We start from the raw sequence: 25,313 nt of genomic DNA, 5'->3' as shown, positions 1-25,313 counted from the left end.
TGCTGCACATTTAAAAATGGAAATATAACAAGCACAGCACTGCTCTGAGGCACGTTGGACCCACGTAACACATCCTGGCTATTCTGGGAAGCAGAACTGAAAAAAAAAAAAAAGAAAAAAAAGAAGATTCATCCTTCTCCTCTCTGGATGATTCCAGAATTTTTAAGATGCTGAAGTCTAGAAGTCAAAGGATCTTGAAAAAAATCATTATAAATAGCAAGCAAACACTTGGCTTCACAGATAACACAAACACTGATCCCATTGAACACATAATTGTCCCAGTTTGGTTCTTTCTTCCCAAAAGTGGAGGTTTAGCCCTGGAAATGTCTCCTGGACAGAGCAGCTTTGGCTGTTCCTCTGTGGTGCACGATGGTTCACTCCTGGAGATTCATTCCAGTTCATTGTCAGTCAGGTGTTCTTCCTCCTTTTCCCCTCGGAAAAGGAAAATTCCTAAGCTTTGTTACCTGAAAAAAAATTCCCTGGGTGAAAGACAGCAGGTGAGGAGAGCAGAGGGGTGGGTGGGGGAGAAACAGAGAGAATTTGAGCTGGATTTTCCCCCATTTGCAGCCTGGAGCAGAACCTCAGGGTGCCACCCAGTTTAATTTTCCATTTTTCCCTTCTCTGGTGTAAGAGGGAACACGGGGAGCAGCAGGGATAACCCATCTTATCTTCCATTTTATTTTCCATTTTTCTCTTCTCTGCTGTGAGAGGGGACACAGGGAGCAGCAGGGACAGCCCATCCCCAGGTGGCTGCTGGATGTTCCGATGGCTTCAGGCAGAGGAGCAGAGGCTGCCAGAGCTGCTCGGGGAATCCTCCAGCACCATCCTTCCCCCAGGGAGCTGCAGGGGGCTGTCCAGGAGTGCCAGCAGACGCTTTGGGTGGGTTTTAGGGCTGGCCCAGGTGGGTCCTAGCCCCCCAGTTTCCTCCTGGGCTGCCTCCTGCGGGCTTTCAGGATGCTGTAGTTGGCGTAGCGCGTGTGCTGCTCCGACAGCAGCGGGACGTAGAACGCGCGCAGCAGCCGCGAGGACCTGGGGGAGCAGGGAGGAAAAGGAAAAGCAAATCAGCAAATCATCCCCTCCTTCAGAGCACAACTCCCTCCTCTTGGTGCCACCAGAGCTGGCTGGCACCGGTTTAAGAGCCCAACCTTGTGGCATTCACGTTCTCTGAAATAATCCCTTCGGCCAGGATTTTTCTCCTGGAGAGCTGAGAAGCAGGGCTGGGCAGCCCTAAAATCCACCCTCCCTCCCTGCCCTGCCAGTGCTGGGAGCTGGCATTTCACAGCCTTTCAAAAACTGGACCAGTGGAGCACGAAGGGCTTAATGATGTCTGGGTGAAATTAGCACCTTTGATTGGGTGGCTAATTGCTGGAGCTGTGCTGGCTGAGAGCGCTGTGAATGAATGTAATCTCTCACTAATGGTGCAGTCCAGGTTTCAGCGTGAAGTGGACAAACAAAACCTCCTTCAGCGGCAGCTCTGAGCTTTGCCAGCCTTCAAAAATCTGAGCAACTCATTGAAATCGGGGCTGAGGCAGAGTTCTGCCTCCTCAGCACCGCAGCTTCTCTTTTTGTGCCTTTAAGATCACCTGGAGGGGAAAATATCAACCCTTGCCAGCCACAAGTGTCACCCCAGTCACAGAAAGCTGGGAAAAGCAGCAGCAGGAGCTGGCAGATCTGGAGTGCTGAGTGCTCAGGGCTGGCACACTCTTGCTGGTCACCTCACTCCCAGCTCTGCTGCTCTGGACACCCAATTCTAGTGATTTTTTCCCCAGCAGAAAGATGAATTGTGTTTTGTTCGCCTGCACTGGAGATCTTTCAAAAACGCAGCTGAAAAACAAAGGCAGGAACTGCCACTGGGAGCTGCATCTCCCCAGGGGCTGCCGAGGCTCTGGCACAGCTGGGAGCAGGCAGCTCCTGCACCCTCCCAGCTCAGAGAGAGAGGGAACCTTCACCTCCTGTCACCTCCCTGTGTCAGCTCAGCCACCTCAGACGGCAGATGGCACATGGAAGGGGCTGGGTGACAGATGACAGGGAATATATTTAATGTTCTATTTGCATTTGCTGCTAAATTCGTCCCCCAGAGACGGAGTGTGTGGAGCCTTGATCAGCACTCAGCTCCCAGCAGCAGGAGCAGGGGCTGCTTTTCCAGGGTTTTTGGGCTCTGAAGGAGGCACTGCTGCAGGACAGAGCAGCTCTCAGAGCTGGAACCACAGTGAGCATGGAGCTAAGCCTGTTTCTGCCTGAATTTCAGGAGAAACAACTCAAAAACTGCTCCGGTAGTGCCAGAGGAAGCTGTTGTGGGATGGAAGGAAATCCCAAGTGAAGATGGTCCAGATGTTCCCAAATTCCCAGACTAACACAGACTGGCAGCACTTGGACACCTGCAGTGGTGAGAGATCCCTCCTAAAACTGCATTTTGTAACCTGAGCTTGGTGACAGCAGAGCTCAGAGAGAGGCAAGAGAAGGGAGCAGAGCAGGGAATGGCAGGAGGAAGCTGAACTCTGCCACAGAGCCACCTGGGAGGGTCCCAGTGCCACCTGGGAGGGTCCCAGTGCCACCTGGGCAGGTCCCAGTGCCATCTGGGAGGGTCCCAGTGCCACCTGGGCAGGTCACACTCACAGAGGCAGTTCCCAGTGTCACCTGGGCAGGTCCCAGTGCCACCTGGGCAGGTCCCAGTGCCTCCCAGCCACAAGAAGCTCATGATCAAAGCTCTCTGAAAGCCCTTTAATGTTTGCACTTCCTCTGGAGGTTAAGTTCTGTACCAACACACACATTTCAGAAGTAACTCAGCTACTTTAAAAACAAAAATATGGAAAACAACTCGAGGAAAACACCATTAAAGGGAACAAGACAGCCTCTTATCAAAGCAGGGTAATGCTACGCTCCAGCAAGGTGACCCAATCATTAATTTTGCACTGAGAATTTCATTTTTTTTTTGATGGAAAACCCAAGTGTTTGGAGCAAGCAGACAGCTCAGCCCTAAAGAGCTGGAAAATATGTGCTCCTCAGAGGGGAGCTGTGATATATTTCCCCTTTTCTGTGCCAGATTCGGAGCATTCAGCCAATATAGAATTAAATGGACCTTGGCAAAGCAGCTTCCTGAGGAGCATAATTAGCTGGTGGCTTGGAGTGCTCTCTAATTCAATTAGCAGCACCATTTATCAGAGCCAGCTGAGATTTACATTTGCACTTGCTGACGTCAATGGGAGACTCGCAGTGAGCCCCAAAGCCTCCAGTGCAGCAGGACTGAACCGAGCTGCTGGGGTCATTGATTTCACTGATTTCATTGATTTTCACACAAGAGCTGCACTTTGGGCTGAGCTGGGGAGGTGCTGGATGGTTTGGGTTTTTGTTTTTCTTCTGCAACCACAGAGCTGCAAACCTGAAACCTCAACTCAGCTCCAAAGATCAAGCAAGATAAAGCAGCTGTAAGAACACACCAATGTGGCTTTAAAGCAGAAATGCACATTTAAGGGCAAATCCTCTGCACAAGGAGAGCCTTTGATGCCTCAATTGCCTCATTAATAAAATTCCTTGGCCACCTCCTTCTCCCTTCCCAAAGTGCTGCCCCAATGTAGCAGCGGGTTCTCCTGGAAAATGCAGCTCATAGGAGACCCTGCCAAGGAAAGCTGTTTGTGTCAGCGAGCTGGGAACACCAGAGCCCTCCTGGGAGCTGCTCAAACATTCCCATCCTTGCCCTGCTCTTCCCAGCCCCACTCCCTGCAGGGCCCAAGCACCAGGAAGCAATCAGGTCTCTCATGGAAAACAGGAGGGCACTGAACTCTGCGTTGGTTTGTTGCAGAGGTTTTTCCAGTCTCTGTCCTGGGGTGACACTTTCATGAGCTCTGCAGGGCTAAATCACATCCTGGTCCAGCTGAGGAGGGTTCCTGCAGGAATGTAGGAACAACATTCCCAGTTGGACAGCCCTGATCCCACTCCTGACAGCCTGGAGGAGAGCAAATCCCAGGCTGCTTCTCACAGAGACTCCTGGCCAGACCCTGCAGCAAGGCTGCAGTGAGCAGCAGAGTGCAGGACAGACTCCAGCAGGAACCTCCTCCATGGATTTTCTGGTGCCTAGTCAAGGTGTGGCCCTGCTGACTGCCTCCTCTCTCTGCCAGCTCTCAAAACATTTTTCAGAGCTCATCCCCTCTGATGATTTATACCTGTCTTGAATCTGGCTGGGACAGAGCAGAGTGAAAAGTCTCCTGGGAGGAGGTGACACCCACCTCATTTCTTTGGAAAGCAACCCCAAAAAACATTGCTTCAGCAGGAAGCTTTATAAAGAAATTGTTTATTTCTTTATAAAAATACTCCTTCTCACCGCCCTCCTCACAGAGTTTCAACTCCAAAGCAACTTAGGTCATCAATTTTGCAAGCAGGAGTTTGACAAAGGCTCCATTTTGCTGGGAATTGCATTTCAAGCTGGCATTTGCCCGTGGATCCCTCCTCCCTGCCCACTTCTGCAAACAGAAATCCCAGACTGTCCCTATCCCTCCCTCTCCAAAGTGCAAATCCTACCTGGAAGCATCGAGGAATGGCTTGTAGGCAATGGTCACCCACTCCTCTCTGTTGGAGGAGTACCTGGGCTCCCTGGGGCTCTCTGCTGCCGTGTCCAAGTCCACCAGGTAGTGGCATTTGGAGATGTCAATCTGCAGGGACACAGACAGTGCTGGGTGCATTTCCTGCGCCTTTGGTTCTGTGCTCATTCAGGCTGCACACCCAGCAGCAGGTGAAATGCTTTGTGCAGGGCACAGGTAACATCATTTGAAGGTTTTTCAAGCAAAACCTTTGTGGGGGAATCCAGCAGGAGGCCACACTATGAAACCTCCTCCTTCCTGCTGGGAATCCTGTGTCTGCTCCTGCCTTACTCCCTCAAACTCTTCCTTGAGGGATTTCAGCTCAATCTCCCACAAAATTTTACTGCCAACTTCCTCGGCCATGCTTGAGATCCCTTTTCTGAAGCACCTTTGGGGTTTAATGAAACAATTTAGGCTGGAAACAATTTAATTAGGTGGATAGCAGATGGCTCTGTGGCATCACAAGTCAGTGGCAAATGAAATTACACCACAGGAAATGCAGCTGAGGATGCTGAATCCACTTCTTGCTCTGTGTGAGAGGAACATTCCAGGCCCTGGGAGAGGCTCTGCCTCATTAGCAGAAGGACTCCCAAACCACTAACCAAGTTTTTCTGGAAGTGATGTAGAATCATTCAGAGAAAGACAAGTTGCTGCCTCAAGGACCTCACTTGTCTCATCCTAAATGCTGCCCTGAAAGGGCTGGGACTCCAAATTCCAGGTGCAAGCCACGTTTCTCTTGAATTTTCCCATGTTACAGTGAAGCCAAGGATGACATTCCTCCTGCTCTGAGGGCCACCACCACCTCTGCATTGATCTGGGGATTTACACAAGGCTTGGGTGATGCACAGACCTTGAAATGAAAGAAAGGAACGAGTTCTACTGAACGAAGCTGCGAGGGATTTCTAAATTACATCCTCTCCTCTTCTGTTCCCCTTTCCTTTTCCTCCTCCCACTCTTTCTTTATTTGATACCACTGCTGTGCCAAGTGGAGGAGAGCTGAGTTGGATCCCATCCTGGCTGACAGGAGTGGGAACAGCCCAGAGCTGGAGCTAAGGGCACATCTGCTGCTGCCACGGGGTCTGGAGGGTGCTGGAAGTGAAGAGAAGCGCTCAAAAAACCCTTCCTGAAGGCAGCTGCTCTTAGCAGCTTTCAAGCCTCATCTGCTGGTCCTGCTCGGATGAACCTTGGGAAGAAATAATATTCCTTATCTCTTTCTTAGCACTTTCAGAGACAAATGCACCTCCCCAGCTGGGCAAGTGCAAGGTAAGTGCAGCTCGATGTGATTAAGGAAAGAGAGATTGCAAAACAAGATCAAATCACTCTTTCCCCAGTGTCTCATAGCAACAGGAACACTGAGGTTCCCTCTTCCATTTCCAAGCAGAGCAGTAATAGATACTCACACCTGAAACAGTGAGATCACAGCCATTAATGGTTTTATCCATGGCTCAGATAATTCTCTGAACCATTTGTTTTCTCCCCTTTAAATGACCAACAGCCTCGTGCCATTTAGATTTATCCCCTCTCCAGTTCTTGCTAATTATTCTTCTACTTTTTAAAAAATCTGAATATGCTCATACTCACTAAATCTGGGGAAAGATCTTGATCTCTTGGTGTAATTAGCAGGTCAAAACTAAGAGTTTTAAGCCCCTGTTTAATTTCTGATTTCTCAAGTCCTAGGCCCTTGAGCTTGCATGAGAAAGAACAAAGTTGTAGGGTGACATTAAGAACAAGCATGAAACAAAAGTGTGTTTTGCTCTATTAGTCACAGGCTGGAGCAGCCAGCTGTCTGTGCTAAAAATAAGCCCCAGTTAAAGATTTCATAAATTAAATGCACTGCAGCAGACAGCTCCTCTCAGGTGGGAACACGCCTCCTTTCCATTTCCAGTAACTGCATAATGAGCCTCAAAATAAGATTTTTAACCCAGAAGACTGCCAAGATTGAACCTGTCAGTAATTTTAATCATGCTAGCTAGCAATAATTTTAAGACATTCCTATCTGTGCACTGGTTTTGTTTAGCTCAACCAGGAAACAAATCAATAATACCAATATACATTATCTTAGCAGATTCCCACTAATGCAATTAAGTTCCAAATTAAGTTCCTCCTCCTCAGTTGAAAATATGATGAATAGTTTTATATTTAAAAAGAAATAAAAGAGGAAAATTTCAATTCCTGCTCAGTGACAAATATTTTCTGTGGGGGACTTCAAATTACTCATTCCTGTGATCACATTAACACACTACACTAAACCCAAAACTGCAATAATTAGGAGTTCTTACTTCTGCTGCTTCTTTTATTATCATTATGTCTTCAAACTGGCAGATGAAAGGCAAGCAGAAGCCACTCACACGAATGGGGAGATTTCCAAGTGCTGCAGAGGGACCCATTTTGCTTTGGAACTCCCCAGGAAGCAGAAATGGGGAGAGGCACTGCAATAATTTAAATTATCCAGCGAGGTAAGGGAAAGAAGGCAGGAACAAATCCTTACGTATCGAGATGGCTCCTCCTTGTTCTGGTCGTTCATGTCGGCAGGAATGACCCTGGTGGCCAAGGGCCCCTTGCCAAAGGGTTTGGGCAGCTGGCCCCGGAATTCTGACAGGATGAACTGGAGCTGCCAGCTGCAGAGAGCAGGGAGAACACCTCTGTGAGAGCCCCAAAACCAGAACCAAGGACACCAGCCCCAGGCACACCAGGGATTCCCAGGATCAAACCCTTCAAAATCCTTTATCTGGGTAATTTTGACCCCCAAAACCAGAACCAAGGACATCATCCCCAGGCACACCAGGGATTCCCAGGATCAAACCCTTCAAAATCCTTTATTTGGGTACTTCTGAGCCCCAAAACCAGAACCAAGGACACCAGCCCCAGGCACACCAGGGACTCCAGGGATCAAAACCCTTCAGAATCCTTTATTTGGGTAATTTTGAGCCCCAAAACCAGAATCAAGGACATCATCCCCAGGCACACCAGGGATTCTCAGCAACTTGTGGCCAATGTGCTCATCAAAACCCTTTAGAATCCTTTATTTGGGTACTTTTGAGCCCCAAAACCAAAATCAAGGACATCATCCTGCAGCACACCAGAGGATCCCAGGAACTTGTGGCCAATGTGCTGATGCAAAACTTCAGAATCCTTTATCTGGGTACTTTAACAGTGTTTATGACACTGCTGGTGACACCAGGGTGAGGGTTCCCCACGCCCATTACTGTGCCCTCGTTATCCAGCTCCCCTAATTGCACCTTTCCACGGCAGCACTCACTTGTCTGGCAGGAGGAAGCTGCTGGGGAACCTGTGCCACTCCTTCCCCACACAGACATGGACTGGCCTCCCCTCGGGCACCGTGTGGATGCTGGGGTCAGTGGCAATCCTGTGGAATTCAGGGTACAGGTCCAGGGGCCCGTGGTAGCCTGTGGGAGGCAGAGAACGATAATTAAGGTTAAAGTAAGAGGGGTATTTAATGAAAGCCAACAAAAATTGTTTCAAGTATAAATTTTTAACTGGTAACTCAGTGAATAAATGAACTGGTCTATGCTAAGAAGTGGTTGCATTCAAATCTTCCTCTCTTACCCTTGGTGCCCCTACCAATTTTATTCACATTTCCCTGCCCTGGCTGTCAATGGCCACCAAAACCCCAAAAAAATACTGATGAGGTGGGAAGGCTTTGATTCCGTCTCCATTAAGGACTCATGCACCTAATTCACATTTTACACAGCAAAATGCTTTTCCAAGTGGGATTATCTATGTGAAAGCTGAAGTATCTGCTGTAACACCAGTCAGGTTTTAGATCTGTGGAGTTTACTGGTAAAGAGGATTTTTAAGTGATGTAATTCTGGTGACCCATTCATACGTACACATGGATGAAGTATAATTAATAATTAATTAATGGTGACCAGCAGAACTTATTCCTTCCCCTGCAACACCCAAACTTCTCAAGGACAAACTTCTCAACAAATTATATTACCTGCAGGACACAGGTAACATAATTTGAAGGTTTTCAAGCAAAACCTTTGTGGGGGAATCCAGCAGGAGGCCACACTATGAAACCTCCTCCTTCCCACTGGGGAATCCTGTGTCTTCTCCTGCCTTACTCCCTCAAACTCTTCCTGGAGGGATTTCAGCTCAGTCTCCCATGAAATTTCACTGCCAACTTCCTCGGCCATGCTTGAGATCCCTTTTCTACAGCACAACTTTTGCAGCCCTGAGCCCCAGAGCCAGGAGGGCAGAGGGCAAATGTGAAACACCAACCTTTGAATAAGGCAACAGAGCGTGACAGTGACAAAAGGCCAAAGAGGAGGACAGTCCCCAGGGCCAGCCAGTTGGAGGACACTGTGTAGTGTTCCAGGCGGTAGCGCTGGAAGATGAAGTGGTAACATTTCTCAGGGAAGAGATTAAAAAAAAAGAGAGACAATATGAAGTTACTCCAACTCTGATCCATTCAGCAAAATTCTCATTTTTTATAAAGCTCTTACAACAGTGTGTCCCCCACCAAAATGCCATCAAAATGCACAGAAACTCATAGGGTTTAGTCATATTGAAGTGATAATTTGGGGTATTTCAGCTCTTTTCCCTAGGAAAGGCTCTGGACCTAAAGTGCTCTCCCAGGGGCTCCTGGCTGTTCCCAGGTGAGCCAGGGGCAAGGGTCCCTTTCAGAAGTTCCCTGCAGACTCAGCTGATTTTCCCTGCTGGACTGAACTCCTGCCTAACACGAGCTCCATGACCCAGATTTCCAGAGTGACCTCTGGTTGTTTACCCTGCCTGCACAAACCACAGCTTTGAAGTGAATAAAACACCACAGAGCACATTCTATAACCAGCTTTGAACACGAGTCACTCTGAAACTGAAAAAAGAAAAACCGATAAAAGAAAAACTGATAAAAGAAAGACTGATAAAAGAAAAATTGATAAAAAGAAAAATTGATAAAAAGAAAAACTGATAAAAGAAAAATTGATAAAAAGAAAAAATTATAAAAGAAAGGTGCTTTAGGTTTGTTTTTTTTTTTCAATTAAAAAGCCTTTCTGGGAATAGCCAGGAGGAAATACATCCAGTCCTTGCCTTGGTCCCTCCCTGCTGTTCTGCAGGAGTGGTTATTCACTCCCTACCCTCAGCTGGTTTCTGTTTCTCTTGTCCTGTTTGCATTTGTCTCATAACATCCACTTAGTTTGGAGGGGGAGAGTGACAAGCTTGTCCTGCTGGTGGGCAATCAGTTCCAGATTCTCAGCTGGATGCTCCATACTGGGCAAAATGTCATCAAACAGTGGCAAACATGCAAGAAATGTACACCAAACTTTCCTCAAGCCATATTTGCAATAAAAATAAATGAACATTGCTCTGTGATGTTCTGAGAGCACAGAGGAATTCTCTGGTGACATTCCAAGCTGGATCCTGTGTGAAGGCAAGGAACTCATCTGGGAGTGATGGAGATGCAGAGTGAGAACAGCACCTGAGCAGGGGAAGGATGAGGGACTGAGGGTGGGCAGGAACTGCAGCAGGGCTGCAGTGCAGGACAGAGGAGGAACAGCAGGGTGAGGCCAAACAGCTGGAACAGGCTCCAGCAGGGACTCCTGGCTGCATTCCTGAGCCTTTGGAACAGCAGGAGATGAATAATTCTCAGCTTTGGGAAGGTTTATATCAGTCTGTATTAGTGCTTTGCTCTGTGAAGTGTTTCAAGTGATGTTTAATAAACATCCAGTTTTTGGCTCTTCCAAATGTTCAAGGCAATTCCCAACATTTCAATGAGATCCTTTTGCCTTTTTGCAGCCCAGTGAGGGAGGGATTCCTTCTGAGACACATCAAAATGCATTTCCTACACACCCACATCCTGCCCTTAGAGCTGAGCAGCCAAGGAGGCACAATTCCATCAGCAGGTTCCTGAACCCTCAGGAATCTCTCGGATTTTGGGTGGTGTTGGCACTACAGCACCACAACTCCAGGAATTCCCACTTGGGACTGGAGAACAGCTCAAAGCCATCATGAAATAACAGCTGGGAAATATTCTCAGCTATTTATTAAAAACCACTAGAATTTACCTGAAGAGCAGAGAGAGCCACAGCACCAGAGAGACAGATGAGGGGGTAGATGGGGAAGAGAAATCTCTCTTCTTTGTGGGGCTGGCTGAAGAAAATCAGGATCCAGATGTACATGGGAGCCAGGGTCAGCCAGTAGGGACGGCCCAGATTCTGAACTGGAAGAAACAAAACCTCAGCAAAGGAGTGGTGCAAGAATTCCTTCTCTTGCACAATCCCCTCTCACACCCAAAGCCCACTCTGGAGACCCAAACACGCCCTGTCCTGAGCACCCCTGCTGCTAAAACCCGGGTAACACACCCAGACAGCCAGCAGGGCATTTTCCTCAGAGGATTTTTGCAGATTCCCACAATACTGACAATTCCAACGGCCTTAGGAAGAGCAAAAGCAGCAAATAAGCGTTAGTGGATGCAACAAGACACAAAAGCCACCAGGAACTGCCGGGTCTGAGCAGGCAGACAGGAGTGCTGGGTTTCCTGCTGGGCATTGTACACACAAAGATCAGAAAGGGCCTCCTCAGGAGCTCCCCTTCCCCTCCCAAATGGTTGTTTGGAGCCTGAAGTTTGCCCAACCTTCATTGCCTCATGACAAAAATAACACCAGGAGAGGTCTCCCAGGCGCCTTCTGCTTAACAGAGGAAATAACTGATTCAAAAATAACAACAATTACCCTGAATTTCGGTCACACTGAGGAGGGCTCTACAGTGCCTGACGATTTTCAGTCCCTTCCCTACCCCTTGCTACTCCCAACAGCAGAGTTAAGCAATTAAGCCAACGGCATTTCACAGACAATAAGAACAAAGCACTTGGCAGAGTCGCTCCTGCTGTTAAGTACAAGAACACCAAGTGAACAGCAGGAAATCTTGCATTTACAGGAGCTCCTACCGAGCTTTTACTGCTTTCTGAGAGTTTGTCACTCACAGCCAAGGAACAGACATAAGCAAACACCCCTTAACATACATTTTCATCGAGGATTGTGTTACTGTTTGTTGTAGTCAGTTAAAAAAAACAGAGAGAGCAAAGCACTGACTGGACTGATGAATCTGGAGGCTGCTGCTGAGCCTTGATGAATTTTCCTTAGGAAAACAGCAGAAAGGAATTTACACTTCCCCTCTGGAGTCACTTACAAGTGTCATGTGTTCAAACTGATGTCATTTTATTCAAGAAAAAGCCCAGTGTGAGGTAGGGAATATTCTGGTTCCTCTTTTTTATGTTTTTTTTTTAAACTCTCAGTATACCCACACCCACAGGGACACTTCCCAGAGCAGGGCTCAGTCCTGGCAGCTGAAAAACCCACAGTGCCCAGAACAGTCCAGCTTCAAGCCCAAAAGGTTTCTGCTCATTTCCAGCTGCACACAAGATGGGAACAACACCAGGTTCAGCTTCTTCCTCCTTCAGGATTATTGACTGGGCCATTCCTGATGCATTAAATGTCCCAGTGAAGCTTAGGAACCACACACCTTGTCAGGCTCACTTTTTTTAACACATTTTTCCTCTCGAGGTGGAGGCAAGGAACAATCCTGAACCCTGATGAGCTCCAGGAACTTTCCTGGTGCATCAAAGGCTCTCACTGCTCCCAGTTTCACTTCCAGTAAGGAAAAGCTGCTCTTTGGCAGGCAAACCCTGCACTCACCACGGAATTTCTGCAGCAGACACTCCATCAGACAGGTCAGAGGCAGCACAAGCAGGGCCAGCACAAAAACCACATTGAAATTCAGAAAGCCATTGATGAAATAGAAGTACCAGGGTTCTGTACCTAAAGGGTGAGAAAAAAGGAAAAAAGAGGTTTGAAACACAAGCATGAAGGGATGGAGCAGCAGCCTTGGCCCTTCTTTGCCTGACACAGCCCACCAGAGTATCTCACACTCACACCTGCCCAAGAAACTTCATTGTCTTCCTGCTCAGAAATTATTTTTCTCCTTATTCTTTCACTGGGGTTAAAAATAGTCAGTATTACACCTGCTTCTCATGAATCCCAGAGCACTCCAACAGCCAGCAGAACTCTGTGACACAGAGCTCACCCCTGCATTCAGAAGGACAGCAAGGGAGCAGAGGTGGAAACTTGTAAAACTGGGAAATTTGACCCCAAATTCATTCTTTCTTTCTAACTGCAGAGGAGTCACTCAAAACCACACAATGCCATGTAATTCTGGAGTGAGGATGTTCATTCTGCCTTGGCAGGAACAGAAAAGGCACCAAAAAGGATTAAGAAGGAAAGGAGTTTGTATTCTCACCTGACCCCAACAAAGGTTCTGCCACTAAATGCTGGTTTTGGTCCCTCCTTTCACTCAGCACTATTTAAATGCCCCAAATTCAGCCTGTTCTGACACAAACAGGAGCCAGGCAGCTCTGCCTCCACACTTGGGAACTGGCTGCAAGCTCTGGAGGATGTAAACTGAAAGAAACTCCAGTCCAACTGTCATTTATTTAGACTCTTAATTCAGGATGCTTAAAGCCCTTAACAATGAGGAATGCCAGTTCCTCTCCACACATTTCCCACTCTCTCAGTGTGATTAGCTCAATCAGCCAGTAAATGACACGCGGGGGCTTTAATCACTGCACTGTTGTGACATGTGTCACATGCCACAGCAATTTCCTGCAATCAGAGCCACTTACATCGGGTCCGTGTTGAAATTCATCAGACAACTGAATAGCAGCAAGGAAAACCCGAGAGCTCTGCAGCTCCTGCAGCTAAAAAAAGGGGAGAAGCTGCACTGGGGATGTCACCAACATGGCACTGGAGTGACTGCCTGGCCAAGCAGCTGGGGTTTATAGAGGAAACCCTGAGTTATTAGCTCTGAAAGCAAACAGCAATTATATAAATAAGTTCCAAATCTTTGAAGGATAAGTCCGTGGACCATCCTGTCACCTTTCTGGCTGCGATGGAAAGCAAAGGGATTTCACCCTGAATTCACCTCTCTCTGCCCTGGTTTCAGATTTGGCAGCCTGGGGGTCAGGAGTGAAGGACACTTCTTGAAACACAACTCCTCCACAATCCAAACACAGCCCAGATAACACTGCTAATAAACAGAGCAGCTGCTCTGAAGCACAGCTTTCACCCAAAAAAAAAAAAAAAAAAAGCTGCTCGCTCACATTTTTTTGCAGTGTGACTGAATTGCCTAGAAAAAACAAGCACTGGAGCCTTCCCTCCTTCTCCAATGAGGGATTTTCTTCTCTGTGAGAGGCTAAAAAAAAAAAAAATAAAAAGGGGGAAAAAAAGAGAAGAGAACAGTGCACAGCAGGCAAAGAGCAGCGGGCTGGCTCACCGGTGACGCAGCCATTCAGAGGCACTCAGGCTCAAAGCCTCCCAGGGCAAAAGGGTTTTTATTCCTCTTATCCACATGGCTCAAGGTGAACTGAGACAGAACTGCAGCCTCAAAAAGGAATGACCCCACTGCACAAGAGAAGTCCTGGCCCAGAACATCATCTCTGAAGCAGGGAGGGGCACTGAGCACTCTCCATGCTCAGGGTAATGGGAATGTGCTTGCAGAGAGGAGATGGAGAATCTTCCTGCAAGGATCCACATCCCAGAGCTGGGCAGGTGTGGGATACAGGACACAGACTGCTGAAAGGAACAGCCAGGCAGCTCCTGGCACCGTGGTTCCATGGGGAAAAGCAGCTGGAAGCTCTGTCAGACCCCAGTGAGAAAATGTTTTGAACTCTGAGGTCTGGGAATGGCCCCAGGAGCAATTCCAGAACTCAAACTCAGGAGTGAATCAAATTCAGCCACGCTGCACCTTGACCACAGGAATGGTGAGGGCAGCTCAGGCCAGAGCAGGGGAGCTGTAAAAGAGGTTTAGGACAAGGAGCCCCACCCTGGGCTGAAGCCTGAGTGCAGGAACTGCAGCTGGCAAGCAGTAACTAAGCTGCAATAATTTGGCCATGAGTCACAGCCCTCGTTCTGATTCAGTGCTGCTACAATGAACAGTCTGCTCACTGCAGTTCATTTATTCTCGCTCTGCTCAAGAAGCAGGGCTCCACAGAGGAAGGTGGCACATGAGCAGTTCCAGCACGTTCCACCCAAGCTGAATAAAGCTTCCCAAAGCGGGATAAAACTCTGGTCACAAATTAAGTACACAAAAACACCCCAAAGCCTCAGAAACAGGGATAGACTCTTGGCAGCTATTTCCCCTTGGCTCTAGAAACCCAACCACTCCAGGGAAATATTAATTGCACAGACAATATTTATGTAGAGGGAGCATATTGCTAAAGACAGAGGGAAAAAAACTAATTGAATCTTGTCTCAAAAATACTGCAGTGCTTACACTGGAGATGATCTGGGCTGGTGACTCTGCCCCCATCATGTGAACGTTGGGAAATCCCAGCTTCCAGAGCCAAGAGGGATTGGCCAGCCTTTCATCTCCCCTGGCAGTGTTATTTTTCCCCAGTGTTTTGAAGCTCTCTAAACACACAGCGTTGTCCTGGCCACACTGCATTAAAGAGCAATTCCAGGCAGGCTCCTTTACTAGCCCGAGGATGTTGTATGAATGTCACTGTGAATAAAACTCTTCAGGACAGATTGGTCCCGGGAGGCTTCTGGAAACAACTCATGCACCAGCGTGGAAAAGGTCAGGCACAAGGCCCTGCCAAAACCTATCAGAGACAGAGCCTGGAGTTTACTTACACAAAACTCCCAGCCCCACACTTCAGAGCCTTCCTGCAGAGGCCAAGAGCCGTGGCAGAGCAGCTGCTGTCCTGCTGTGCCAGGCACAAGTGACAAATCAGCACTCAGCACCACCCAAAACACCCCCCAACCCAAGCAGCAGTGCCAGCTGCCAGAGAAAGCCTTGCTGCTGCTCCCCACTGCTGAGCCCTCCTGGAACAGCTCCTCTGGCCTCACACAGAGCACAGAGATGCTGCAGGCATCCCCTGGTCCCTGCCAGCCCTTCAGCCCTGCTAGAAATCAATTTCCAGCTCTAGAAGTGCAGGATATGGACAGAAAGAAGTGTGGATTCTACACCATTCCTCACTTTCCCGAAGTTCTGCAGCCTGACTGTGAGGAGCAGCAGCCAGGAACAAGATTCAAGCTGACAAACACACACAGGCCACTTGTGCCCAGCCAGTGAGACACCTCCTGGCAGTTTCACAGGAGTGGAAAGTGAGCAAAAGCAGCACAACTCCCAGCGCGGAGGAAGCGGCAGCGCATTGCCAGCTCGACAGAGACATCCCGTGTCCAGAGGCAGCAGCTGCAGCCTCGGAGCTGGCAGGAGCAGAAGCTGGCAGCTGCTTTTGCTGTAGGGCACGGCACAAAAAGCACTGCCAGTCAAGGGCCAGGGCAGCCAGAAAACCTCGGGCTGCTTCTCGGCTCGTTATCCCCAACTCACCGTAGAGATCAGGCCCGTGGGGGGTGAAGACATTGTACAAAACGATGTTGAGAGGTGCCACCACCAGCTTCCCGTAGTAATAGCTGTCCACCACCACCAAGGGCACCTGGGAGAAAGCAGATTTTGGTTAAAGTGCCAGCAGCTCCAGCAGATTTTCCTAAAGGAACTCATCCCTTCCGTTGCCATCCATTCCCTCTTTGTGTTGTGGCAGACACTCACCAAAAACAGGATCAAGGACACCACACACCAGTTCAGGAAACTTTTCCACCTCTTCTTCAGGATCAACAAGTCAAAGGCAATTGGAAGCCTGGAAGAGAGACCAGCTGTCAGCTGGAGGCTTTGAGAACCCCACTGCAGCTTCTGCTGCCCCTTCCAAGCAAGAGACAAAACCACCACTTCACTGCCTCTGCTCCTCCTCCAGATTCATCATCCAGCTCAGGTTTTACCCAAATTAATGCCAGGAAATCTGCCCAACCTGAGTTGTTCAAAAGCCAGGAAGGCTGTAGCAATGATCCTGGGCTAAGCTGGCAGCTCAGTGCCTGCTGGCTCTCCCCAGGCAGGTGCAAAGCACCTGAGAAAGGGCAGAAGGTGCTGCTTACCCCAGAGCTGCGCTGAAGGGCCAGCCCAGCAGGGCTCCAGCAGCCACCCCCAGCACTGCCACCGAGGTCCTGTCCATGTACCAGCCCGTCATGGCCACCACCGTGGTGTACATGCAGAAACTGCTGGGCAGGAAAGCTGCAACACAAGGGGATTAAAGGTCAGCACGGCTTCCCCAACACCTGCAGCAAGTCTTACAGTGGCTGGGAGAACAGGTACAGCCAGCCAGAGGGGACAGCACACAAAGTGTCAGCCTCTCCCTCAGAACAAAGGGTGCCCAAGCAAGGCAGGCCAAGAGCCTGTTCAAAAGGCACTGCAGTATTAAAAAACAGGAGGCAGGAGCAGAAACAGGCCTGGAAATTGTAACACAGAGAACAAAATTTGAATCAATGCTTATTCCATTGTGAGAACACCACAAAGAGCAGCCTGGAGATGTGATTTTCTTCTCTCTGAACCTCTGTTAGTGCCAGTGCCAAGCCAACTCACCTGCAGAAGCACAGAACATCCCCGTGCTGAGCACCAGGAAGGCCAACATCAGCCTGCTCACGTGCAGCCCAAACTTCTTACACACAGCCCTGGGGAAGCAGCAGAGAAACAAATACCACAAAACGGCCCCAGGGCAAGAATCAGCAGCACCAAGGCATGCAGAACCACAAACACCCATGCAGCAGCCTGAGAGCTCGGAGCTGGGGGATTCCCAACACTCAGCTGCTGCCTCTGGCCTGGGATTTCAGACCCTGAGTTACCCCAGTGCAGAACTCTGGGTGGGCCTGACTTCTCCCAGCTGTGCTTGTGCAAATCTCAGGAGCTTGTGGCTGCACTGCTGCACACATCCATCCATGCATGCATCCATGCATCCATCCTTCCATCCATCCATCCATCCATCCATCCATCCATCCATCCATCCATCATCCATCCTTCCATCCATCCATCCATCCATCCATCCATCCATCCATCCATCCATCCATCCATCCATCCCCTCACCCCTCACAAAACCCCACCATGCAAAAAAGCCCCAGTTATCTCCTTAATTCAGAATGTGGATGAGAAAATACGTGTCCGTGCTCTGGTTTAAGGAGATGAACTGTCGCTTCTGACAAACAGAAAACTCATGCATGGTAGTGGATTAAAAATCAGGAATCAAGAGGCAGCAGGTAAAAATAAAAATCCAGTTTCGACAAGGTAATTGCATGTTAGGGCCACTGATTTTAGTGGCTGTGAACAGCACTGGCAGAGAGATTGCTGACAGCAGCAGTCAGTGTGTTCCAGTCAAATTCACTGGGATAAGCAAACACAGCACCAGACTCTCCCCAGTCTGCAACTCCCACCCTGCTTGCTGCCAGCAGTGAGGAAATGAGTGGAGTCAACAAAATGCTGGAGTAGAGGTGTGGGTGGGAGATCTGGAGTGCAATTCTGTCCTAATTGTGGCGTTCTGACCAACACCTCAGTGGGTTACCACGAGAACTTGTATTTTCTCATCTACACACGAGCCTCAAAGCCTATTTCCTGTGGCAGGAGCTGTCCCTGGCACTCACACTGCTCCCACACATCCCCTGCAGACACTCTGACACTCACTTGTAGAAGTAGAGTTCGCAAACGCAGCTCAGGAAGGCCAGGAAGCATCGCAGGAAATAAAAGATGAGAACCTAGAAGACAAAGAGTCTGAATGAGGCCCAGGACACAAAATGGGCTCGTAAAACATCAGGGGAAACCCACAAACCCTTGGGAATCCTTCCAGGGAGGTCAATGTTTGTCAACAAACCGGTTTTATAAACATGAAGTCAATTTCAAGCACGCTTTATAAACATGAAGTCAATTTCAACACCAAACAGGGCGGCTGTTTCCCACGCACTAAATGTCCATTTCTTCCTCTCAAAAGCAGCTTCCACACACCAAATTTACCTTGTTGGTTTGCAGAACCCTGGCATGGAACCAGGCTGGCAAGACATGCAGCCACAGGTAAGCATAGGAGCGGATGGCGTAGGCAGGAGAGTACTCCCAGGTCTGAAACCCCTTCCCATAAATGAGGTAGTGTGTCTACAACAGAGATCAAATAAATAAATTAACACGCAGCACACAAAGCAGAGGGTTTTCCACAAAGCAGAGAGTTTCCAGAGCAAAATACTTCTCATTGAAACAGAGGGATCAGCACAAGGCTCTGAATAAATCTGCATTTGCACAAGCCAGCTGGAGAGTGAGACAGAGAGCACAAGGTCCTAAATAAAGGGGTATTTGCACAGGCCAAGTACAAATTGCCAATGCCAAGGGCAAGGAGGGACTCACCGGCTCCCAGTAGTTAAAGGTCTCGTCACAATCCGAGATGTTGCTCAGCAGAGCTGCACAGAACCTGGCCGAGATGAGACACTTGAAAGCTGTTGATCCTTCAGGGGCCCAGACGTGCCCTGCTTTGCTCCCGGATGATCTAATCCAAAAGCGGGGAGGGAAGGGGGGGGGAAATAAAAAAATTACAAATATGCAGCAGAAAAACTCAGCGACGAGATCACGGCTCACAAGGTGACAGCGAGCAAAGGGCTGAGGGTGGCATTAGGGCAGGAGGGATGGGGATGCCGGTCCCCTCACAGGGAAGCAGCACCAGCCCCTCAGCATCCCCAGGGCAGCCGGGCCGGAGATGCTCCGGCACCGTCCCCACAGCACGGACCGCCCGTGTAAAGCCCGGCACCGGCAGCGCCGGTGGCCTCAGCAGCCTCGGTGGCCCCAGCAGCCCCGGCAGCCCCAGCAGCCTCAGCAGCCCCGGCAGCCTCGGTAGCCCCAGCAGCCCCGGCAGCCCCGGCAGCCTCGGCAGCCCCGGCGGCCTCGGTAGCCCCGGCGGCCTCAGCAGCCTCGGTAGCCCCGGTAGCTTCAGGAGCCCCGGTGGCCTCAGCAGCTCCGCAGCCCCAGCAGCCCCGGTAGTCCCGGCAGTCCCGGCAGCCCCGCTCCGTCCCCGGCAGCACCCACTCGTTCCGCGCCTCCTCGCTGCCCGCGGGCTCGGGCCGCCGCCCCGCCGCGTCCCCGCCGCCCGCCCGCGGCCGCTGCCGGGCCCCCTTGGCGGCCATGCCGGGTACGGGCAGGCAGCGCCCGCCGCCCGCCGCCGCCGGGCCCGAGCAGCTGCGGCAGCGCGGCCGAAGCCGCCGCCGCCATCACGGGTGTGGGCAGCGCGCTCCCTGCGGGCGGCGGGAGCGCGACAGGGACCGGGAGCGACACAAGGACAGGGACCGACAGACGGACAGGGACCGGGAGCGACACAAGGACCGGGACCGGCAGACGGACAGGGACCGGGAGCGACACCGGGACCGACAGACAGACAGGGACCGGGAGCGACACAGGGACCGGGAGCGACACAGGGACCGGGAGTGACACACGGACAGGGACCGGGAGCGACACACGGACAGCAACCGGGACCGAAACAGGGACCGACAGAGCGACAGGGACCGGGACCGACAGACGGACAGGGACCGGGACAGCGACAGGGAGAGCGCTCTCCCGCACACCGAGTCCATCACCCTCCCGGGTTCATCATTCTCCGACCCGGTCCGTGCCCCGCACACCGAGTCCAGCACCCACCCGTGTCCATCGCCCTCCCGGGTGCGTCCCTCACCCCGTCCCTGCCCCGCACGCCCGTGTCCGAGCCAGGCTCCATCCCTGCTCTGCCCCTGCCTGCCCTGTTGGGCAGGAAAGTGAGGGAATTGGGAACGTACAGACAGAGAATGTTCTTTATTTGGTACCCCCTGAGATCAGGAGATGGGGAAAGGACAGCACGGGAGGGATGTGGAAGGGTTGGAGCGTGCCCAGGGAAGGGAACGGAGCTGGGAAGGGAATGGAGCCCCAGGAGAGGCTGAGGGAGCTGGGAAGGGGCTGAGCCTGGAGAAAAGGAGGCTCAGGGGGGACCCTGTGGCTCTGCACAGCTCCTGCCAGGAGGGGACAGCCGGGGGGCATTGGGATCTTATCCCAGGGAACAGGGACAGGAGGAGAGGGAACGGCCTCAGGCTGGGCTGGGGCAGGCTCAGGGTGGACATCAGCAGGAATTTGCAGTAGTAAAGAGATCGAATCCACTCTCACAGGACCCCAGGAAGAAAAGCTCCACTTTATAAAACGAGGTTTCATTGTACACACGGAGCACAGGAGCGCCTGGTCCCCATTAACAGGAGCTCAAAGTTCACCCCGCCCTTGTGACAGGCACTGCACCAACACAGCCTCAGCTCCAACGACGTGCAGGTGACATCTTCCAGATCAGAAAGGATCACAGGAGCCGCTGGAGCCCCTGCAGACCACGGGAGGTGTTCTACCTCAGGGTCACACCCAGGTGCTGCTGGATCTCCTCCCGAAGGTGCAGCTGCATCTCGGCTGCCTCCCGGCAGCCCAAGGCCCTGTCACAGGACTGGAAAGTCACCCTGTAGCAGAGGCTCCTCCGTCCTGTCCCTGGCTGCTGGAAACTGTCCCTTAGCTGGATGGAAACCACCATTTCACCTGACACCCTCCTGGCAAGGGTGTGGAAAGCCACTTCATCAAAGTCCCGCCCGTCAGGAAGCCAGAAGCTGACATCGTGCACGTAGGAAGGTGGATAGAGGGAAAAAGTCTTGAAAAGCCTCAACTCTCCCTCAGGAAACTGCCTGAGGAAGCGCCTGTCCCACGTCCAGAGCATTCTCCAGTCGGATATTCCACACAGCAGCATGGCCAGGAGGTCCAGGTTCAGCGAGGCAGAGACAACAACCAGCTCAGGGCTTTTTAATTCACCAGGAGCTGCCCTGATAACCCCCACACAGGAGCCTGGGGAACCTGGGTCTGTCCCCACACAGAGGAAATGCTGAATTTCACCAAGCTGCCTTTCAAAAGCAGCAAAGTCACTTAGCTCAGTTCCAAAACTCGCTGCTTCCTGCAGGCTGACGCTGGGTTTGGCACCAGAAGTGTCCTGGTGAAGGGAATTCATGGTGCTTTTAATGTTATCCACCAACATCTGGACACAGCTGTTCTCCGTGCCCCTGCTCACTGCAAGGACAATGAGCATCTCATGGAAAGCAGGCATGGAGTGGGGAGTGACCCGACATTTCCTAAAAACCGGCCCAGAAAGAACCTGAAGTGTCCCTGGGGAAAAGGCTCCTCTTTGTATTATTGCCTGAGCATGAGGCAGGAGGGAAGGCCTAAGGTAAAACTGCTGTGGAGCTGGGCATCCTTCCTGTCCCTTCCCATCTGTGTCCTGGCCAAAATGGGAACTCAGAACTGCATCTGCCAGACCCTGAGACATTTCCTCAGTGCCTGGAGCCTCCCCTGGGCTCAGGGTGATCCAGAAGATGTTGGAGTGGCAAACAGCAGCAGGGTGACCTTGGTGGAGCAGGGGGAGGCAGGAGCTGATGTTCTGCAGAGGAAAAGCTTGGCTGAGCCCTGCACTGAGCCTCTCCTTTATTGTCCTTACTGGATGACTTGAATTCACTTCGAGGAAACCCCTGTGAAAAATAAAAGTGCAAGTTACAGACCCCATGTGTTATTTCCTTCCTGTGGCCGTAATTTGAGTGCAGCAATTCACCCAAAACATTCTTAAGCCAGGAACCACCTGACCAAGCCAAGTCTTTCACCAAAGGTGTTGCACGTTTTCAGGGCGCTGGTGTTTGCCTGCAGGTTACAAACAAGAATTCACTGCAATTTGCTGGCAAAAAAAAAAAAGGATTTCCTAGTCACCATATCCATTTATCAGACCCCACTGCTGGGCATTCCCACTGAGAGCAGGAGAGCTGCTACTGCCAAAGAGAAACCAATTATAAAACTCACCTATTGATTTTATCCACAAGGACTTGTGGCACTTGAAAAGAAACTTTTTGGCTCCCCAGTTGTGTCTGGCAGCTCACAGGTGTGAAACACAGGGGTGCTGTGCTCCGTGTGAAAATGTGGTTCAAAGCACCCTCTACACAGAAGGATTTATCCTGACTCCTGAAGATACACAAAACCAGAGCAAAGTCACTGCTAATTCCTGATATTTAATGTGCCCCAAGTAGGCAGGAGGAGAGGTCTCTGCCAGTCTTTAGGCTGAGATTGATATTTGTTCTGAAACGGATGCTTTTGACCTTTAAAATCCTCAGATAGTCTTATTTTTAGAGGGTGCTTTGGCAGGAAGCTTGCATTTTAATCTTGGTTATTCTGCTTAGAGATGAACAAGAACTGCAGCTATTTTAAGGAAAATTTCAAGGAAAATTTCAAGGAAAATTTCAAGGAAAAATTCAAGGAGAATTAAGAGGAGAATTAAGAGGAGAATTTCAAGGAAAATTTCAAGGAAAATTAAGAGGAGAACTAAGAGGAGAACTAAGAGGAGAACTAAGAGGAGAATTAAAAGGAGAATTAAAAGGAGAATTAAAAGGAGTTCCTGTCCAGCCAACAAGATACTAAAAGATTAGTCTAGCACTGGGGTGTTTTAAGAGCGCAAACATCAGAATTTCAGTTTTGCCACGTGATGGTTACCTGTAACCCGTGCATTTGTAGCCCTCGATGGTCTCTGCGTTAAAAGGATGAACGTGGCTCAGGATGAAGCCGGCTCCGGCAGCCACAGCCACGATTTGCCAGCTGTTGTGCCACTCCCTCCTGGGCCGATCCGCAGGAGTGCCCCCCTGGCCATTGCAAAGGGCCACGTGGATCTCCCCCTCCGGTGCCAGCACTTCTGCACAGCTGGAAGGGAAGCCAGAGCAGAAAATCCTGTTAGCACAGCTCCAAAAAATCCTGTTAGCACAGCCCCAAATCCCCCAGCACCCCAAAAACACCTGGAACGCAGCTGGAGAGCTGTGCCACGGCCGGTCGTTAGCACGGAATTCATTCGGGTTTACTCACCTATGAAAAAAGCCGGCAAGGAGCTGCCTGTTCTTCACCACCCCAGCCTTCCTCCCACAGTGGGGGAAGTTGAAATAAATACGATCAAATTCCCCTTTTCCCGGTAAAAAGTGCTCCTTCAGCTTGGTGCAGTCCACGGAAAACACAACCTCGGCTCCTGCGACAGCAAAACAAGGCCCTGCTGGCTATCAGGGAGGAAAATTTTGAAGAAAAGGTGGGAATGCAAATCCTCCAGGGCGTTTTTAAGTAGGTGAGAGCTGCCTGGACCATTGGGAACGCCAGGGAGCCCCGTGGGAATCTCTTTGCCCTTTGCTCTCTTTCAAGGCAGCAGAAACTTCTGAAAACAGTTGAAAATAATCGTTTCAGTCCTATTTCATCCTGATCAGATTTTAAAGCATTTCTGGGCTATTCCAGTCCCTCCCCTGAGACCCTGGAGGAGCGGGGGGGGGCTCCCAAGGGACAGAGCAGCGGGGGGCAGCGATGCCACTCGGGGTGGCACTGCCAGGAGGGGGCCAGCCGTGCCAGGAGGGTGACAGCCATGCCAGGAAGGTGACAGCGATGCCAGGAGGGTGACAGCCGTGCCAGGAGGGTGCCAGCAGAGCTCTCAGCAGCAGCCCCACGCCCATCCCCGCCCGTCCCCGGCGCGCACCCACCGCTGTCCCGCAGCCGGCGGATGCTCCGCGCCGCTCCCCCGCGCCCGGCCGCCTCCTCCTCGCTCTCGTAGCAAGTGGCCACCACGTGCGTGGCCCGGGCCCCGCACAGCGCCGCGGCGAAGGAGAAGTTGCCCTCTCCGAGCAGCAGGACGCGGCGCGGCGGCGGCCCCATGGCCCCGGCCGGGAGCGGCGCTCGCAGCCCCGGGCGCTCGCAGCCACCGGCGCTCGCTCATGACGTGCGGCCGCTCAGCGGCCACTGCCGGTGGCGTTCCGGCCCCGCGGGCATCCCCCGGGGCTCCTCGGCAGCCGCTGCTCCTCCCCCGAGCGCGCAGAGGCGGCGGTGTCCCCGTAAAGGATGCGCGGCGGCGTCCCCGGTACCGGGGATTCGGGGATCCGGGGAGCGCTCCCCGCCCGCCGCCGTGCAACAGGAAATGGGTGTTGAGTTCAGGAAAAAAAAAAAAAAAAGGCTGGTTAAAAAGCCGAGGCATCGCAGAGTCACAGAATGGTTCGGGTTAGAAGGGGCCCAAAAGCTGAGCTTGTGCTGGCACACCTTTTGCAGGTTGCTCCAAGCCCCATCCTCAAACACTCCCAGCACTTCCCAGCTTCTCTGCGCAGCCGGTGCCCGAGCCTCGCCACCCTCACAGGGTAAAATGTCTTGTTAATATCCCATCTAACCCTGCTCTCTGTCGGGTTGGAGCCATTCCCCCTCGACCTTTGGGAATAGTCTCCACCTTTCCTGGGGGCTCCCATCAGGTACTGCAAGGCCACAATTAATTCACCCTGAAATCTCCTTCCCAGGCTCAACAATCCCGATTCCCTCAGCCTTTCCTCACAGCAGAGGAGTTCCAGCCCTGTAATCAGTTTGGTGGCCTCCTCTGATCCGACCTTTACCTGTACCTGTAATTTTTATTCTTTGACAATCTTTGTGCTGCTCAAATTCCCAAAGGGGAGAAGCAGAGACAGACGGAGAAGAAAAAGAGAAGAGGAGCAGTGGAAAGGTGCTGGAAGCATCATTAGGTGTCAGATAATTGCAGACATAATCAAGGTGTAATAAGAAGGTCCCTAATTCCTCAGCAGGGTGATACAAGGTAAATTAATTACCCTGCCTCACAAGTGTGCATGGTGCCTTTGAGAAGGAAGGAAATTATGGTCTACAATATCTGCAACAGCCAGGCTTGGGTGTCACCTGCTCCATTGGTGTGCCCACAGCTGCCCCACAGGGCAGGGACAGTGTTTCACACAGATAATGACAGAGGAAGGTTTGAAATGGGCCCAGCTGAGCTCCTGCACAGACTCACTGCCACAATTCGGGAGCTCTGTGCTGGTCACTGGCCCT

At 51.1% G+C, this 25,313-nt stretch overlaps 2 protein-coding genes across 4 annotated transcripts; both read right to left on the bottom strand.

Annotated features, from left to right (window-relative positions):
* On the bottom strand, positions 1 to 19,587 carry ALG9 (ALG9 alpha-1,2-mannosyltransferase). 2 transcript variants are annotated; one of them, XM_084221661.1, is made up of 15 exons: positions 19,473 to 19,587; positions 18,801 to 18,939; positions 18,420 to 18,554; positions 18,093 to 18,163; positions 17,004 to 17,092; positions 16,520 to 16,655; positions 16,140 to 16,227; positions 15,921 to 16,026; positions 12,230 to 12,352; positions 10,601 to 10,755; positions 8,820 to 8,949; positions 7,834 to 7,981; positions 7,063 to 7,192; positions 4,516 to 4,646; positions 1 to 1,029 (listed from the first exon to the last, which is right to left on the bottom strand). In XM_084221661.1, the coding sequence occupies exons 1-15, from the start codon at positions 19,568 to 19,570 to the stop codon at positions 909 to 911; spliced, it is 1,800 nt and encodes a 599-aa protein (XP_084077787.1). In that variant the 5' UTR covers positions 19,571 to 19,587; the 3' UTR covers positions 1 to 908. The 2 variants fall into 2 exon arrangements, with proteins under 2 accessions (XP_084077787.1, XP_084077788.1); XM_084221662.1 differs by having other exon boundaries at positions 8,820 to 8,925.
* A 912-nt stretch (positions 19,588 to 20,499) lies between these two features.
* Positions 20,500 to 24,519, bottom strand: FDXACB1 (ferredoxin-fold anticodon binding domain containing 1). 2 transcript variants are annotated; one of them, XM_084221658.1, is made up of 5 exons: positions 23,978 to 24,519; positions 23,325 to 23,481; positions 22,962 to 23,165; positions 22,278 to 22,436; positions 20,500 to 21,955 (listed from the first exon to the last, which is right to left on the bottom strand). In XM_084221658.1, the coding sequence occupies exons 1-5, from the start codon at positions 24,147 to 24,149 to the stop codon at positions 20,797 to 20,799; spliced, it is 1,851 nt and encodes a 616-aa protein (XP_084077784.1). In that variant the 5' UTR covers positions 24,150 to 24,519; the 3' UTR covers positions 20,500 to 20,796. The 2 variants fall into 2 exon arrangements, with proteins under 2 accessions (XP_084077784.1, XP_084077785.1); XM_084221659.1 differs by lacking the exon at positions 22,278 to 22,436.
* Positions 24,520 to 25,313: the final 794 nt, after the last annotated feature.

Source organism: Fringilla coelebs (genome assembly GCF_963513975.1).
Source record: "Fringilla coelebs genome assembly, chromosome: 25".
In the NCBI taxonomy this organism is placed as follows: domain Eukaryota; kingdom Metazoa; phylum Chordata; class Aves; order Passeriformes; family Fringillidae; genus Fringilla; species Fringilla coelebs.
Note: the sequence above shows the minus strand (reverse complement) of the source record. Positions and strands in the feature narration are given on the sequence as shown.

Excerpts from the sequence above, each read along its gene's own strand:
- ALG9 (XM_084221661.1), bottom strand. The coding sequence starts at position 19,570 with ATGGCCGCCAAGGGGGCCCGGCAGCGGCCGCGGGCGGGCGGCGGGGAC. Across the intron at positions 16,228-16,519 it reads CCCTTCAGCGCAGCTCTGGG|GCTTCCAATTGCCTTTGACT; the intron begins GTAAGCAGCACC and ends TCTCTCTTCCAG. Across the intron at positions 12,353-15,920 it reads CCACGGGCCTGATCTCTACG|GTACAGAACCCTGGTACTTC; the intron begins GTGAGTTGGGGA and ends CTCACCCTTTAG.
- FDXACB1 (XM_084221658.1), bottom strand. The coding sequence starts at position 24,149 with ATGGGGCCGCCGCCGCGCCGCGTCCTGCTGCTCGGAGAGGGCAACTTC. Across the intron at positions 23,482-23,977 it reads CCGCCGGCTGCGGGACAGCG|GAGCCGAGGTTGTGTTTTCC; the intron begins GTGGGTGCGCGC and ends TTGCTGTCGCAG. Across the intron at positions 22,437-22,961 it reads TACAAATGCACGGGTTACAG|GAGTCAGGATAAATCCTTCT; the intron begins GTAACCATCACG and ends GTGTATCTTCAG.